We start from the raw sequence: 15,707 nt of genomic DNA on the forward strand, positions 1-15,707 counted from the left end.
TCTCCCTTGTATGTGGGAGCTAAAAAAAATAGCAACACAAAAAACTCCATCTGATCACAGAATGCTGATTACTAGAGGCTAAGAGGAGCACAGGAGATGAATGGAAGGGGAGAGGGAGTGGATAAGGGGAGGGTTGTGGGCTGGAGGGACGTTATGGGGGGGAAGCCATTGTAATCCATATTCTGTACTTTGGAAATTTATATTCATTAAATAAAAGTTAAAAAAAAATTAAGGGAAGCCGGGTGCAATTCATTAATTGTGTAAAAGATAGTAATATGAGAGTTTATGAGAAAATGAGGTGAAGAGTATCTTGGACCTCTTTGTATAACTACCCCAAAATTTTTGTTTTGGAAATTTATAAAACAAGTTAGGATGTGAGACACAAAAATTATTATTAAAAGAGTCACATACTGGATTGAAATTACATTATGAGTTGTTGGAAAATGCTGTGGAATAAAATAAATGTTATGTATATTCAAGACAGAAGAATTTGCAGCATATTAAGATTTAGAGAATTTTCAGTTATTCTGGTATTAGCTTTATGACAAAAAAAATGGAATAAAACTAACGTATTGTGAGTAAGCACTTTGTTGCTTTTCTCACTAGTTAGGAAACCATACCTCGTAATAGCTGTTCTTGTTTTACCACAAGCCCTTGGTATTTTTTAAAGGTTTTTTCATACTCCTTTCTCAAGGTTTGGTTTTCAGGGTCTTCATCAAGTAAACAGCTTGAAGTTAAGGATCAAACATACTAACTGAAGCAAAGAAAATATACTGAAATAATAGCACTAATATAATATATTTTATATGCAATTTTATATAATTATATCCTCTAATGAATAGTTTAGAATGTTCATCTCTATTGTGTTACAATAGGATTTTTTAGGAATCTTAGGATTAGCTTGGAATACTTGCATGAGCAAATGTTTGAATGCCACCATATACCTGAATTTCCAGAAACTGTACACACAAATATTTTATGTAGGTTGCCAAGCATTTAATTTTCAACAGATTACCAAGTGGGTCCAATGAACCAAAGTGATTATTTGCTATAAGAGAGTGATTCTCTGATTCCACCACGGACAGATGCCCAGAATATTTAAAAGACACAGATTAAATCTAATTTTTAGCACTCTCTTCTGACTAGAGATGCTAAGAAAGAAACAGCTCAAGGAATAAGATCCACTTTTTCCACAAATGGGAGTTAATAAATTTATAAAACTCTGCAGAATAGGATAATGTTTTCACATTTTAAAAGACATTAATAAAATTTGGGTTCAAAGGAAAGATAACAGCACGGTGTGCTGATCTGTACAACGTATCATGTTAATACAGATATAAATAAACCAGGGCCTGTGATCTAGAAGAATTAAGTTGCAGAAGTAATATGATAAATATCTTCATATAGGGAGGACTTGTGATGGTGCAGAAATATCCTTACTCAACATTGCTTCAGTATCTTTATTCTACATTGCTTCAGTGTGCAAAAGTAGAACCAAGGGATAGAAGCTTTGGGAAATAAGCAAAATAAGGTTATAACAAATAGAATGCCAAATGATTTAACCTCAATGGGTATATAAACATTCTTTAGAGAAGGTACAGAAAAGATTGCCAAATTGTGAGATAGATTAAAACTGATAATTTTTAAAACTTTTTATGAGTTCTATCATTCTATAGACCTCTCAAATTTGAATTTATTAAAAAAACTATTTTTAGACTTACCTAGGAAAATAGAACTTTAAGTTCATCATCAAATTTGTACCTATTCTAATTAAAGTTACTTTAGTACTTAAATGGAAGTATACAAGCAACAATGGTGAGCCATGCTTCGGTTAACAAAGGATCTTAGTGCACATTACGGTGTAGGCACTAAGAGGTTCACTGATTCAGTTATCCAGTACCACTATAACCTTTTCTACATCATTAGTCACTACGGTGAAGAGACAAAAGGTAAAAGTATAATGTCAAACTATATTCACTCTGATGGTTTTAATGTTATCTTAACCGTCAACACACTTTTGCATTGTTTCCAAGTAATGTGATCAGCAATTTTTAAAGAAAAGAATGTAAAGAACAAAATGCCACTCTAAAAGGATATCAGCTTTCTTCTTCTTAGAAAGTTCTTCTTGCCAAAGTTCGTGTCTTTTTAATTCATGATCAATAATATTCATACATAGAGCTCCGATTTTATAGTGAGTGATAAGCCCATGAAACTGAGAAAAACTTTAAAGAAGAGATTTTAAAAGAATACATCTTGTGGGAAATTTGTTTTCAATAAACACTGGGATAAGCCATGAAGAAAATAAATTTGATATACATATTTCAATAAATGAATTTTTTTTTGACAGGCAGAATGGATTGTGAGAGAGAGAGAGACAGAGAGAAAGGTCTTCCTTTGCCGTTGGTTCACCTTCCAATGGCCGCCACGGCTGGTGCGCTGCAGCTGGCACACCGCGCTGATCCAAAGGCAGGAGCCAGGTGCTTCTCCTGGTCTCCCATGGGGTGCAGGGCCCAAGCACTTGGGCCATCCTCCACTGCCTTCCCGGGCCACAGCAGAGAGCTGGCCTGGAAGAGGGGCAACAGGGAAAGAATCCGGCACCCCAACCAGACTAGAACCCGGTGTGCCGGCGCCGCTAGGTGGAGGATTAGCCTAGTGAGCCGCGGCGCCGGCCAATAAATGAATATATTGATAGCATACTAGGAAGATGTGAAAAAAAATTATTTTTTGTCAGGCAGAGTGGACAGTGAGAGAGACAGAGAGAAAGGTCTTCCTTTTGCTGTTGGTTCACCCTCCAATGGCTGCCGTGGCTGGCGCGCTATGGCCAGCGCATCGCGCTGATCCAATGGCAGGAGCCAGTTACTTTCCTGGTCTCCCATGGGGTGCAGGACCCAAGTACTTGGACCATCCTCCACTGCATTCCCGGGCTATAGCAGAAAGCTGACCTGGAAGAGGGGCAATCGGGACAGAATCCGGAGCCCCGACTGGGACTAGAACCTGGTGTGCCGGTGCCGCAAGGTGGAGGATTATCCTAGTGAGCCACGGCGCCGGCCGGAAGATGTGAAATTTAAGATTACCATTTCTGAATTATTTTTCAGGAATTAAATACTTTTTTAAAAATTAATTACCAATATTAACTACTCAGATATTCTCAAAATAAATTTTCAGACTACTAACAAAATACTGTAACAGTACTAGGCATATATTGTATAAAATAGACACCAGAAAATAAATTAAAAAGAATATACTATAAAGTATTAGCCATCAGGATTTATATATCTCCTAGATGATTACTTATCAAAGTATTTCTTTAATAAATATTTAGTTGCTAATGCCAGTATATTTTAGAATAGAGGCAAGCAACTTTCTACAAATTGGCTAGAACCTTTTCACAATGTCTTAACATCTTCTTTCTTAATCATATTGTATAAAAAATAAATATACAAATGATGTGTTTGCACTATATGTATATAAGAAACAAGGACATTTACTGAGCACTTAACTCTGAGTCAAGCTTCAAGTATATTATTTTTAGTTTATTTTTATTTTTTTGAAAGGTAGAAAGACAGAGACAGAGACAGCTACAAAGAGATCTTCCATCTGATGATTCACTTCTCAGATGAAAAAGACAGGGCTAGATAAGGTGGAAGCCAGGAGACATGAACTCAAACTTGGTCTTCCATGGGGGTTGCAGGGACTTCCATCACCTGCTGCCTCCCTGAGCAGGAAGCTGGATAGGAAGTGGAGTGAGACTCAAACCCAGGCACTCAGACATGGGATGCAGGCGTCCTATGCAATACCTTAATTATTGTGCCAAACACCTGGCCCTAATCAATGTTACCTTAATTCTTAATTCATTTAAACTTAAAAACTTTCCAAAGGGGTAAAATTTTAGCCACAAAGAAAGTGAAGGACAGAAAAGTAACCAAGATGACACAGCAGAGCTTAGACTCAAATTCAGACAGCCTGCTTCCACAGCCCACACTCTAAAACTATGTGTGTTTGTGGGTATGTACATGCCTGGGTAAATGCAGAATGAACAAGAGCATAACAGAACAAAACAGAGGATGGAAAATAAGAATTCAGAGGCAGAACACAAACATGCGGAGTGACAGAACCAGTGATCTACAAACTGAATCAATAGCACACAGACAGCAAGACAGATTAGTCTTATTATTTAATATTTTTACACTTACCTAGAAAAGCAAAAAAATATGTAAATTATGTTTGTGGCTAATTCAACACTTTGCTTCCAGTCTTCTCTCAGGACTCTTGCTAATGCACCAAGGGCAGTTTCTGAAGAAAAAGAAGACATACAAAAATGATCATTAGCATTGTCGCTGGTGTTAAGGGTGTCTGGTTTTAAATTACTTATTAATAAATAACAATGCTAAGGTGGAACTGGGACAAAAAAGTAGGATGCTTCTTTCCAATACGGAAAGCTTTTTTTAAAAAAACTAAAATATAATTTTACTTAAAAACTTATAATGTGGCTTCAAGTCTATACTGTAAAAAATAATTTAGACAAAGTAACACAATATGTATATCATGGGTGGCAAAAAATAATAAATGCAGTTATCACTGGTTTGCATTTCTAGCTGTAAGCTTAGTACTGTGGTGCTTTTTTTTAAACATCTTATTTAACACATTTAATAATAAGGAAATAAACCAGGGTGAGTCTAGCAAAAATAATGAGCAGCTTAGTAGACTAACACTGGTCCATTAAAGCAAAGCAACCAAGGAAATCTGCATCAGAAAAATAAGACTAGTATTTCAGCATCACAGGACAACATACATAAATAAAACAAAAATCTTTCACAAAATTAGCTCCTGAGTATATTAACAGGCATCTCTGCTGGATTTTTATGTAGAGGAAAGTAAATTAAATGAGTTACTTAATGAAAGTTACCCTATTGTAAATAAATATGAAGTAATGAGACTGGTTTCAAATTAGTAGTGTTAAATGGCTTGCTAGTCCTTAAAAGTGAAACATATAACATATAATATATAATAAAATATGAAGTATAGAAATAATTCAACTGCTTTAATAATTACTGTGGATTTACTATACTTGCTGTAATGAACTATCAGTATTTATTATGGTAATGAAAATGGTCCATTTATTTGAACTTTCTTGTCTTTTAGATTTTAGAACAAGAATAAACTTATTAGTTATTAATTCACTTAGTAAATAATTTTTTAGCAAGCTGAAAATATCTTAGAACATCATTTCACAATGTGCTTACACTCACAATGGCGCACACTGGAATAGTTCATGATTTGAACAAAAATTATTCTGGAATAAATAGGTAGGCAATGCATATTAACATGGAAAAGCCCCAGGAAGTGCTATTTAATGAAGTATCTCTGTTAAGCTCTGCTCAATCCAATAATTCCCCAAATACTTGACTACTACAACCAAAAGAAATATTATTTTTCAAAATACTGTTTTATATAGAAATAATGTTCTATAGTGTCATGTTCTTAGGCACAGGTTTAGTTTCAGTGACCTAACTACCAAGTTTTACTCATTTTTTTTATAGCAGAGAAATGTTTCCATAAAAATATAGCTGCAAAAATCACACGTAAGTTATCAATACAAAGTCAAAAGAAAACATAAAGTTATATAAAAATAATTTGAAACAATCCAAATTAATATACATGTTGAATGTCAAAGGAATCAAAATTCCATTAATTGTCATAGAATAGTTTTGCTGGATACAGAATTCTTCATTGACAAGAATTTTTTGCAGCTGTATTTAGCACTTTGAATATGTTGTCCCACTACCTTCATGACCTCGTGGTTTTTGATGTTCAGCCTACTATTGATCTTACTGAGGCTCCAGGGTACAGGTTAAGTTGTTAATTGTTTCTGCTTCCACGTTCTCTTTACCTTTTGCTTTTGCTAGTTTGACAAAAATCTGTTATCTTTGGTTTTTGTCTTAGTTGGAGTTTATTGAGTCTCCAAGTTCAGCTCCTGGTTCCAGTTTCCCGCTAATGCAGAACCTGAGATACAACAGGGATGGGTTTCAGCCATTCATGTGGGAAACATGGGTGAGTTCCAGGCTCCCAGTTTTGGCCTAGTCCAGTAATTGTGGGAATTTGGGGAGTGAACCAGCAAGATGGGAGATCTCTACGTCGTCTTTCTCTCTCTCTCTCAAAACAGTACTTTTTAAAAAGAGAAATCTGACAAACAACAGACAGAAAGATGCATACTAGATAAAAATTACTTCTTTCATAACTTACTTTTAGTGAAAGTAGGTCAGCAAACATTGCATTTAAAATAATTCCATTAGTGGCATTACTGAGAAAAAGGTTGCAAGAATGTCCGCCTCCTTTTTCTTTACTACCAAACACTACTTGCTAATTTGACACCTGATGTCAAATTCAAACTAAATGAAATACAACATTTGACAGCTTTGCTGTGCTAAGAAATGGAAATTCTGACTTAATAAAAATATTTATATATACGTGTGTATATATATTATAAACATGCTACAAAAATGTCATGGGCTGGCATTGTAGTACATTAGGTTAAGCTGCTGCCTGTGATGACTGCCTGTGATCATGACTGCCAGGTTCCGGTTCTGGCTGCTCCATTTCTGATCCAGCTCCCAGCTAATGTGCCTGGGAAGCAAGTAGAAGATGGCCTGATGATTTGGGATCCTGCCACTCATGTAGGAAACCCAGATGGAGCTCTAGGCTACTGGTTTAAGCTTGGCCCAGCCTGTCTGTCTTGGCCATTTGGGGAGTGAGCTAACGTGTTTGTGTTTTTGTGTGTGTGTGTGTGAGCACATGTGTGTTTGTCTCTCGTTTTCTTCCCTCCCTCCCTCTGTTTCTCTCTCTATCTCTGTAACTCTGCCTATCAAATAAATAAATCTTTTTTAAAAAGTCAAAAGTCTGGTACTGTATTGTAATACAAAGAATAGAAATGTTTTTCAGAGTAAAAGAATGAAGAGACAGAGAATCATTAATGCTAGATTTTCCTCATTTAATGGAAAGATTTGTGAATTCTCCAGAGAATATTTAAATATTTAAATGTAATAAGGAGCTAGAAAACTCATGCAATCTAAAGTTTGATATAAACTTTAAATTGTTCCTCTGTTATAATAAATTTTAAAATGTTTTATATTTTTTCTACATTTAACACTTAAAGTTATAAATCACCATTCAGTAGTAGCTCTTCCAAGTTATCTGGATTTCGAGCAAGTTGTAGGATCAAAGCAGAACCTCGAACCTTGTCAGGAATATCTTCATATAGTAATTCAATATACTCATCCATGTCATTAATGTTAGCAACTTCATCAATCTGAAACAAAGAAGAGGCAGGACATACTCAACAATAATGCTCCACAGATCCAAGATCAGAGAAATGATAGTTTGTGATCAGCATACTGCGCTTTATAAAAACAGACAAATTTGCAAAGAACCTACAGCAGTTATCTTTTTATAAAGGAGAATATTAGCTTTTAGGGTATAAAGACTCTAATTCAAAAGTATAAACCATATAATACGATAGAGCATATGTAAACTCTAAAATTTGTTTATCAATATAAAGTATCTCACATATAATTCAAAGTAACTTGAATCTATTACAATATATTTAACAATATTTCAAAATATATTGTAACATTCAATTATGCTTCAAAGTACAACCACTAACTTTTGTGCTTATCAGTAAAATACTGACTTCTACCTTTTTCAGGTCTTCTAACTTCAACAAGTTAAAATTCCACTTCTGACTAATGTGATTGAATGCATTATTTTTTGTAAAAGGCAATTTCATAATCAGTACTCTATTAGATCAGAATACATACAGTCTTACCTCCATTCCTTCAAAAGGAGGTGGATCTTTAGGCTTGCTTGATTTTTCTTTTTTTTCTGTAAGAAGATATTTTTTAATCAAGAGAATTAGGTTTTCAAGGTTTTGGGGTAATTATTACCCACCTCAGTTTTACTCTAGCTAAGCTTGGAATATTAAAAATATTTTATGAAATCTGTTTTCATGTATGAAAAATGCTCATCTATAACCCATCTTTTCTAATGAGAATAAAATCAATAACTAATATTCAATTTATGTTAGAAATTTTAACTTCCTCCTTGGTTAACTTTTGGAGTACACAATAAGACTTGCCAACAGAAGGCAAAAGAGTCAATTTTAAGTATCCCTTTTTTTTCTTCTTAATTCAAGTTCAAGTTGGGAAAGGAAAATTAATAAAGAAAAGAAAATGATATGACCTGAGTAAAATAAAAACTAAAGTGAAAATTGAAAAATAATTGATTGATAAATTTATAACCTAATTTTTAAAGGTTTATTTTATTTATTTTGAAAGTCAGAATTACATTAAGACAGAGATTTCCATTTGCTTGGTCACTTCCCAGATAGCTGCAATGGCCAGAGCTGTGCCAGGCCAAAGCCAGGAGCCAGGAGTTTCATCTGGGCCTCCTACATGGATGAGAGGTTCAAATGCTTAGGCCATCTTCCACCGCTTTCCCAGACCATTGGCAGGGAGCTGGATCAGAAGTGGAGCAGCCAGGACATAAATTGGTGCCCATAATGGTGTTGGCATTGCATACGGAGGTTTTACTTACTATGCTATAATGCTGACCCAAAAATCTATATGTGCTAATTTAATCCTCATTTATTTCTAAATAAATATAGTCACATCCAAAGGCATCGAACATGCTGTCATTAAATTATATTGAATTAATTGGTTAATAGCATAATTTCATTTTCTAACATAACTTTTGTTTGCTCTGAAAATTGAATGAAAGGGTTTTCACTAGTTTAAAGAAATTCATATTTCTCTATAAATGCCTTCATAATTACATTAAAATGGCACTAGGAAATGTCACAATTGAGTACATTATGCGACATAAGTATATACAAAGTTTAAGGACTATTGTGTTTACTTTACTCACTTTAAATTTATTTGAAGACACTATCATTCATCATTCATTTTCATTTCAAAATATCACAAAATATTTGCTTATAAAAAATATTCCTTTACATTTCCTGACCTAGGTAGCACTTACTATCAACAATTAACAAGTATAAATGAAGTGTAAGCTAAGTGAGTAGAAGGAATCAAGTTCAAAATGACTAATTTTGCTTTTAAATAAATTTACAGCCATTCAACTTATTCAACACATATACAATGATAATATGATATGTATTAAGCATTATATTGGGGACTAATAAAATGATGATATGTATTAAGTATTATATTGGAGACTAATACATACAATAAGTATTAAGTATTATATTAGGGACTAAATTTACATACATATCATGCACAAATTATTTATTTTCTGTAAAAGAAGAGAGGGCTTGATTAATTTGACAAAAGTCCAAGTTGCTGGCCTTGTGCCATAGCAGATAAGGATGCCACCTGTGACACCTGTATCCCATATGGACGCCAGTTTATGTCCTGGCTGTTCCATTTTCCATTCATCTTCCTGCTGATGGCCTGGAAAGAGCAGGGGAAGATGACTCGAGCATTTGGTCCCTTGTTACCCATGTGTGAGACCCAGATAAGACTGATGGCTCCTGGTTGCAGGTTGGCCCAGCTGTGGATGTTGCAGCCATTTGAAGAGTGAACCAGTGAATGAAAGATCTGTCTGTCTCTCTCTGTAACTCTGACTTTCAAATAAATAAATCTTTAAAAGAAAATCCAAACAAAATCTCCTTTCATTTCCCCTCTACTTACCACAATCAAAATCTGAGCAATGGCGTGATATTTGAAGAGCACGGTATTTCAGAATTCATCAATGTTGAAAGATATGTACGTTTAGCAAATATTATAAAATGGAATAACTGGGCATTTGATAATGTGGAACAACTTTTCATTAAAGTGGTTTTGTTTTTTCATTTAGATTATTTGACAATGTCTTCTCTAAATAATTATCTCAGCTCTATCATCTTAATAGATTGGATCTTTAAAGGAATTCAGGATAGGTGAATGGCAATAGACATACTGAAGAATGAAAATGTGCTATTTTCCTAAGAAATATTCATATAAATTCTATCTTTATATTTTTAACTTTTAAATACTTAATCCATTGGAACTATAAATCAAATGTAATTTAAAAATTTTGAACACAAAAGTTTAGATGGATCAAGGAAACAGGTTTGTCGATTCCAAATTTTCTCACTTCTTCACTTTTCTCACTTTCTTCACTGTCTACTTCAATTATTCTAGAATCAGTAAAACAGACATTTGTTTTTTATTAATATTTCAGTTAAATGTACAGATATAAAGTAAAACAAAATTAGAGCATTTTATGTGGAAGCATCTAATGTAAAGGCTGGCATATTGGAAACAAATATTTTTGCTTATTATTTCATTTGCTCACTTACTCACAACATTGGTAAAAGAAATATCCTACCTAACTTTCAAAAGTGTCAAAAGTACAAACTCTAGTCAACTACTCTGGTTTTGCATTAAAGTAAGAATTCTTCTTCTTACCTTTTCCTGACAATGAGTCTCGGCGGTTCTGTAGATAGTACAACAGCTGTTCTACCTCATTGAGTTTTGAAGGATGAATGAGCTTACATTCTTCAACTACTTTCCGTGCCAGGGAAGTTATATCTGTGTTGGCATTGAGACTCTTTAGACGTATGCTGCAAGTATATCAGAGTTTTCCAACTCAGTATTATAAAAGTAGGTGATAGCTTCAATAATACTACTTTAAAATTATTTAGAGATTATAAATTATTATAGAGTCTACCTGTAGCTGGCCATAGACTTACTAAAATATAATAAACTATTAGATATAGTTAGGCTTAGAAAATAAAAAGCAATGATTTTCTTAGAGCTGGACAAAAAAAAAATAAGACAAGGAACATAAAATTTTTTTCTGACTCTCCAGGTAGTACAGCATATATAAAGGTCTTGTTTTAAGGAAATATTTCTGATAAAATATATAGTCTTCTGTCATTTTTGGATATGAAAATTCATAGTGCCACGAATTTTCTTGACTATATCTACAATTCTTTTCTTCAGTAAAGACAAGACAAAATATTGACACTTTCAGATTCAGTTGCTCTGGTGGTAATTATACAGAAAGTAGAACAGAAAAAAAAAGTGAAATTTATTTTAAAGCCTATATGAGGAATGCTGAGGCACAAATGAATGTATTTTATACTTAAGCTAGAGCATTAAAAATAATAATAAACAATCCCCTCCTTCTTTTTAAATTTAAGCAAGGGGAATTACTGGGAACTCCACAAGAAAAGAGTCTTCGAAGCCTGAAAACAATTGTCCATTTACATGGAACCATAGCACCAGGGAGAGTCATGAAGAAATAAAATTAGGTTCAGAGTGAAGAGTCAAACTGGTGACAAAAAAATTACAGATGTTTCCATGCAAGCCCTATATCCAAAAGGAGAAACACAAGAAAACTACCACTGCATATAATTGTTTCTTGGTGAGGATGGCCAATTTTTGTGGAGATGACATCAAAGCTTCGAGGGAGTAGGGATGGAAATCGCAGAGAATTTGTCCTGTACTCAGCATCTGTGAAACCATTATTCAGATGTAGATGGTCTCTCCTAAAACCAGTCCAGTAATATAGATATTATTCCCAACTATTTAGTCAACCCCAAATCTTGTTCTCCTGGCATTCTATAAGCAACCTAGCAGCCTTTAATAAATTATTTTTTCCTTAGATTTGCTAGATTGGATTCTAATGTTTGTAGTAAGAACATTAGCGATATCCTGCCCTATATTTTTATTTAATCTTCTATATTTTTGTATAGTTTTAGCTACAAATCACAAGCAGAGATAGAAAGGATTCATTCAGAGAAAACTCTGAAAAAGACTTCCCCATGTTTAGCTATAACAAGGAAATGGTAAATTTTGAGTTTCTATAAATTTTGACTTTCATGATTAAGAACAGGCGAATTAGAGAATTTCTAAACATATTTTGAAATGTTTTATTAAGCTACGTTAGGGCAGTTTTAGGTTTGTATAAAAAATACAGAGTTCTCATTTAGAACCCTCCCCTCCAACACATACACGGTTTCTATTTTTTATTATTACCATTCTACATTGGTGTAGGGACTTTGTTATAACTGATGGATAAATATTGATAATTAGTTCTAACTAAAGCTCACAATTTACACTCTGCTGCACTCTGTGCATTCTATAGTACTCTTGATTAAGCATAGTCATATATCTACCACTATAGTATTACATGGAATCTCACTGTCCTTTATGCCCTGTAACAGACCTCCTCCTTCCTCTAAATCCTTGGTCATCTTTAATCTCTTTACTATATTTATAGTTTTGCCTCTTCCAGAATTACCATATGGTTGGAAACATGTAGTATATAGCTTTTCCAGACTGGATTCTTTCACTTAAAAATATGCATGTAGGTTCCTCCATGCCTTCTCATTGCTTGACAGTTGTTTCTTGACAGCTCATTTTTTTTAATCACTGAATAATGATTGTATGCATACACCAGTTTATACATTCACCTACTGTTGTTTGCTTCCTATTATTGGCAATTATGAATAAAGCTGTGATAATATTCAACAGCATGTTTTGTGTAAGTTTTCAACTTGCTTTGGGTAGATAACTGAAAGCACAACCGCTGAGATTGTGTGATAAGCCCATCTTTAGCTTTATTAAGAAACTGCCGGGCTCAGTGCTGTGGCATAGTAGTAGGCTGAGCATCTGCCTGCTGCGCTAGCATCCCATATGGGTGCTGTTTCGAGTCCTGCTGCTCCATGTGCAATCCAGCTCTCTGCTGATGGCCTAGGAAAGCAATAGAGGAAGGCCCAAGTTCTTGGGCCCCTGCACCTGCGTGGGAGACCCAGAGGAAGCTCCTGGTTCCTGGCTTCAGATTGGCCCAGCTCTGGCCACAGTAGCCATTCGGGGAGTGAATTAGCAGATGGAAGAAAGACTTATCTGTATCTCTCCCTCTCTCTCAAGTAAATGAATAAATCTTGGGAAAAAAAAAAGAAACTGCCAAACTGTCTTCTAAAATGTATACCATTTTGCATTCATACCAGCTATTAGAGTTCCTGTTGCTCCATACACTTGGCAGCATTTGGTATTGTCAGATTTTAGCCATTCTAATAGTACAGTGGTATCTTGTTGCTTTAACATAATGGGATTTTCAATCTCTTTAAGGATCTGTTTTCTACCAACACTTAAATTGGCAATCTGATAAATCTTTCTATTCAAGGTAGTAGATTTTCTTCTTTTAGTGTGCAATCTCTCACCAAAATATCTGACTTATTATAAAAGGCCAGGAAAAATATGTAGAAGAATTCTTCAGAAAATTTTAGCTGTATGTTTGATTATTCTTATAATCCATATATATATAATCTTCCTTAAACACCCTGTGACTATTAAGAATACCAGAAACTCATTTTAAAAAGCACTCATACTATTTTTGACTACAACCAACAGTTTCTCATACTGAAATCATGAGGAAACAGGAAGTCTGTTGAGAATGGGCTTGAATGCTACTTTGCCTGAAAACTGGAGAATGAAATATAAATCTCTCAGATCTAGGTCATACTACACTGACTACTCCACTTTATGAGAGTTTCACTTCATACCTAACTCAACATACGTGAGATTTTCTTCCACCTTCCCACTGATAAAACCTCTGTGTCAGCAAATCATATTTTCCTTTTGGTCCACAATATGATTCCTCTACAAATCTTGTGCAGCCAGGGTAGAGTATCACAAGGTTGGGTTACTCAGATTTTTTTCCCTTACTAAGCCTTAAATCCACTTATTCTAGCCACAGTCGGTAGTAACTCTTTCCAGGTGGTTAACTCCTATGAATGCATCCCTTGTCTAGACAGTGTACAGATCTTCAAATAATAACAATATTCTCATTGAATTCTAGTTGAATAAGGCTACTGAATGCATCCTTAAGAACTAAAAATGAAATTCCTCTCCAAAATATAAATGAGTATAGTTCTAAAGGCAAACACCATCATCTGCCAGCTTTTCATTGGATGTTATATGGAACTTCTCAAAATGTACAAAACTCAAGCAGCAATCACAAGCACAAATCAAAGATAGACATTATGTGAGAATATAAAAAAGTGTGAGCATGTAAGTTAGAATCCACATTAAGTATGTGTTATATGCATGTGCATTTCTATAATGTAGTGTATCATCAAGGATTCAGTTAGCTTTATTCATAATTTAGTCTCCTTCTAACCCCCAAAGAAAACAAATTAAGAAATCTCTGTAAGATATTCAGGCAGTTCCTTTTTGAAGGCTACGATGTATGATTTCTCTATTACAACTCTATTTAAATTTAGGCCTAATAATGTTGGTGCAGGTGGCTGTTTTTTGTGTATTGTAGATAATTAGCAACACCTGCCTTCTATACATTGGCTGCCAATGACACCTCTCTAGTTTTGCTGATCAGAACTGTGTTTAGACATTACCAAATGTTCACTGTAGGAAAAATCTGTCCCAGCTGAGAATCATCCCTATGTACTTAAAAAGCAGTGTTTTCTAGTATGCTGTACAGAACTATATGTACTCCTAGCAGCCTGAATATTTTTAATACCGTGAACACACAGAATAGATATTCCTTCTAACTAATCCTTAAATCAAAAATTTTTTTATGAAGGAAAGGGAGTTGAGGGAGAACATTAGGTGATCTCAGACTCTCTACTTCTGCAAACTATGGAAGAAAGGCCAGATAATAACTTGAACTGCAGCTTATCAGAAAGACTAGTTCCCAAGGGACTCCTAAAACTACTTTAAAAGCAGGAAGTAAGGTGTGTAAACTACTGGATATCTAAGACTCTTGGATGAATTCAAGTTTTGTGCACATTTGGGAATTTCTGAAAATCATACCACTTCCTGCACTTTCTGGTAAGAAAGAACACAGCTCCCCAGAAATATAAATTTCCCAAATAAATTGAAAAAGTTCCACATAAACATACCTTTTACAACTGATTTCACAAGATAATTTACATTCTCCTGTAACATAATTGATGCAAATATCTATAATTTAGCATAAATAGAATTTTTAGTTGATTTCACAAGTTAATGTATGTTCTATTTCATGCATTTGCTAAGTGGGATAAATAAGAATAGATATTTTTCAGTAGGTTCTCACAATGCTTTATATCTTCTAGAATATCATCACCATATTTATAATTTAATATATTCTCTCCTTCACAAAGATGAACTATATCTAAAGCAATGTCACAATCAGTTATCACCTATGCAAATTAAAATAATATCAGCTTTGTAAAAAATGTTTAAGGTAACTACTTAGACTTACATTTTTTGGCATTCCTTTCGCTCTCCCAACATGGGATCCCCCATTTCTCCAAGAATGGTAGCTTCCACTTCATACTGAACAATGAGTGCTTTTTCTGATGGATGTACATCAATATTACCTCCTTTAACTTTCCTGTAATACAAAACAAAATAAAAACGAGCACAAGCAATGAGTCACAAAATGTCCATAATTTTTAATCTATTTTCTAGTTCTAAAACACATAAGCTCAATCAGCATATGCGTTTGAATCAGATTTACTATTTTTTTAAAAAAATATTTATTTGAAAGGCAGAGCTAGACAGAGAGGGAAGGAGAGACAGATAGATCCCTGTCTGCTGTTCACTCCCCAAATGGTCACTATGGCCTGGGCTGGGCCAGACCAAAGCCAGGAGCAGGAGCTTCATGCTGGTCTCCCACATGGGTGCAGGGCACAAGTA

General features: G+C 34.4%; 1 protein-coding gene across 6 annotated transcripts in view; it reads right to left on the reverse strand.

The window, feature by feature from the left end:
* The window catches only part of KIFAP3 (kinesin associated protein 3), a 193,886-nt gene that overhangs the window by 137,309 nt on the left and 40,870 nt on the right, over positions 1-15,707 (reverse strand). For all 6 annotated transcript variants that reach the window (XR_011390314.1, XM_008264095.4, XM_002715208.5 and 3 more), the window contains 7 exons: positions 15,271-15,402; positions 10,467-10,621; positions 7,823-7,878; positions 7,165-7,306; positions 4,194-4,293; positions 2,098-2,222; positions 621-719 (listed from right to left, as the gene is read on the reverse strand). Coding sequence is in view for 5 of the 6 variants with exons in the window: in XM_008264095.4 (XP_008262317.1) it covers positions 621-719; positions 2,098-2,222; positions 4,194-4,293; positions 7,165-7,306; positions 7,823-7,878; positions 10,467-10,621; positions 15,271-15,402 (809 nt within the window). In the remaining variant the exon portion in view is untranslated. The remainder of the gene's footprint in view (positions 1-620; positions 720-2,097; positions 2,223-4,193; positions 4,294-7,164; positions 7,307-7,822; positions 7,879-10,466; positions 10,622-15,270; positions 15,403-15,707) is intronic.

The sequence above is a fragment of the Oryctolagus cuniculus genome, chromosome 7 (genome assembly GCF_964237555.1).
Source record: "Oryctolagus cuniculus chromosome 7, mOryCun1.1, whole genome shotgun sequence".
NCBI classification, from domain to species: domain Eukaryota; kingdom Metazoa; phylum Chordata; class Mammalia; order Lagomorpha; family Leporidae; genus Oryctolagus; species Oryctolagus cuniculus.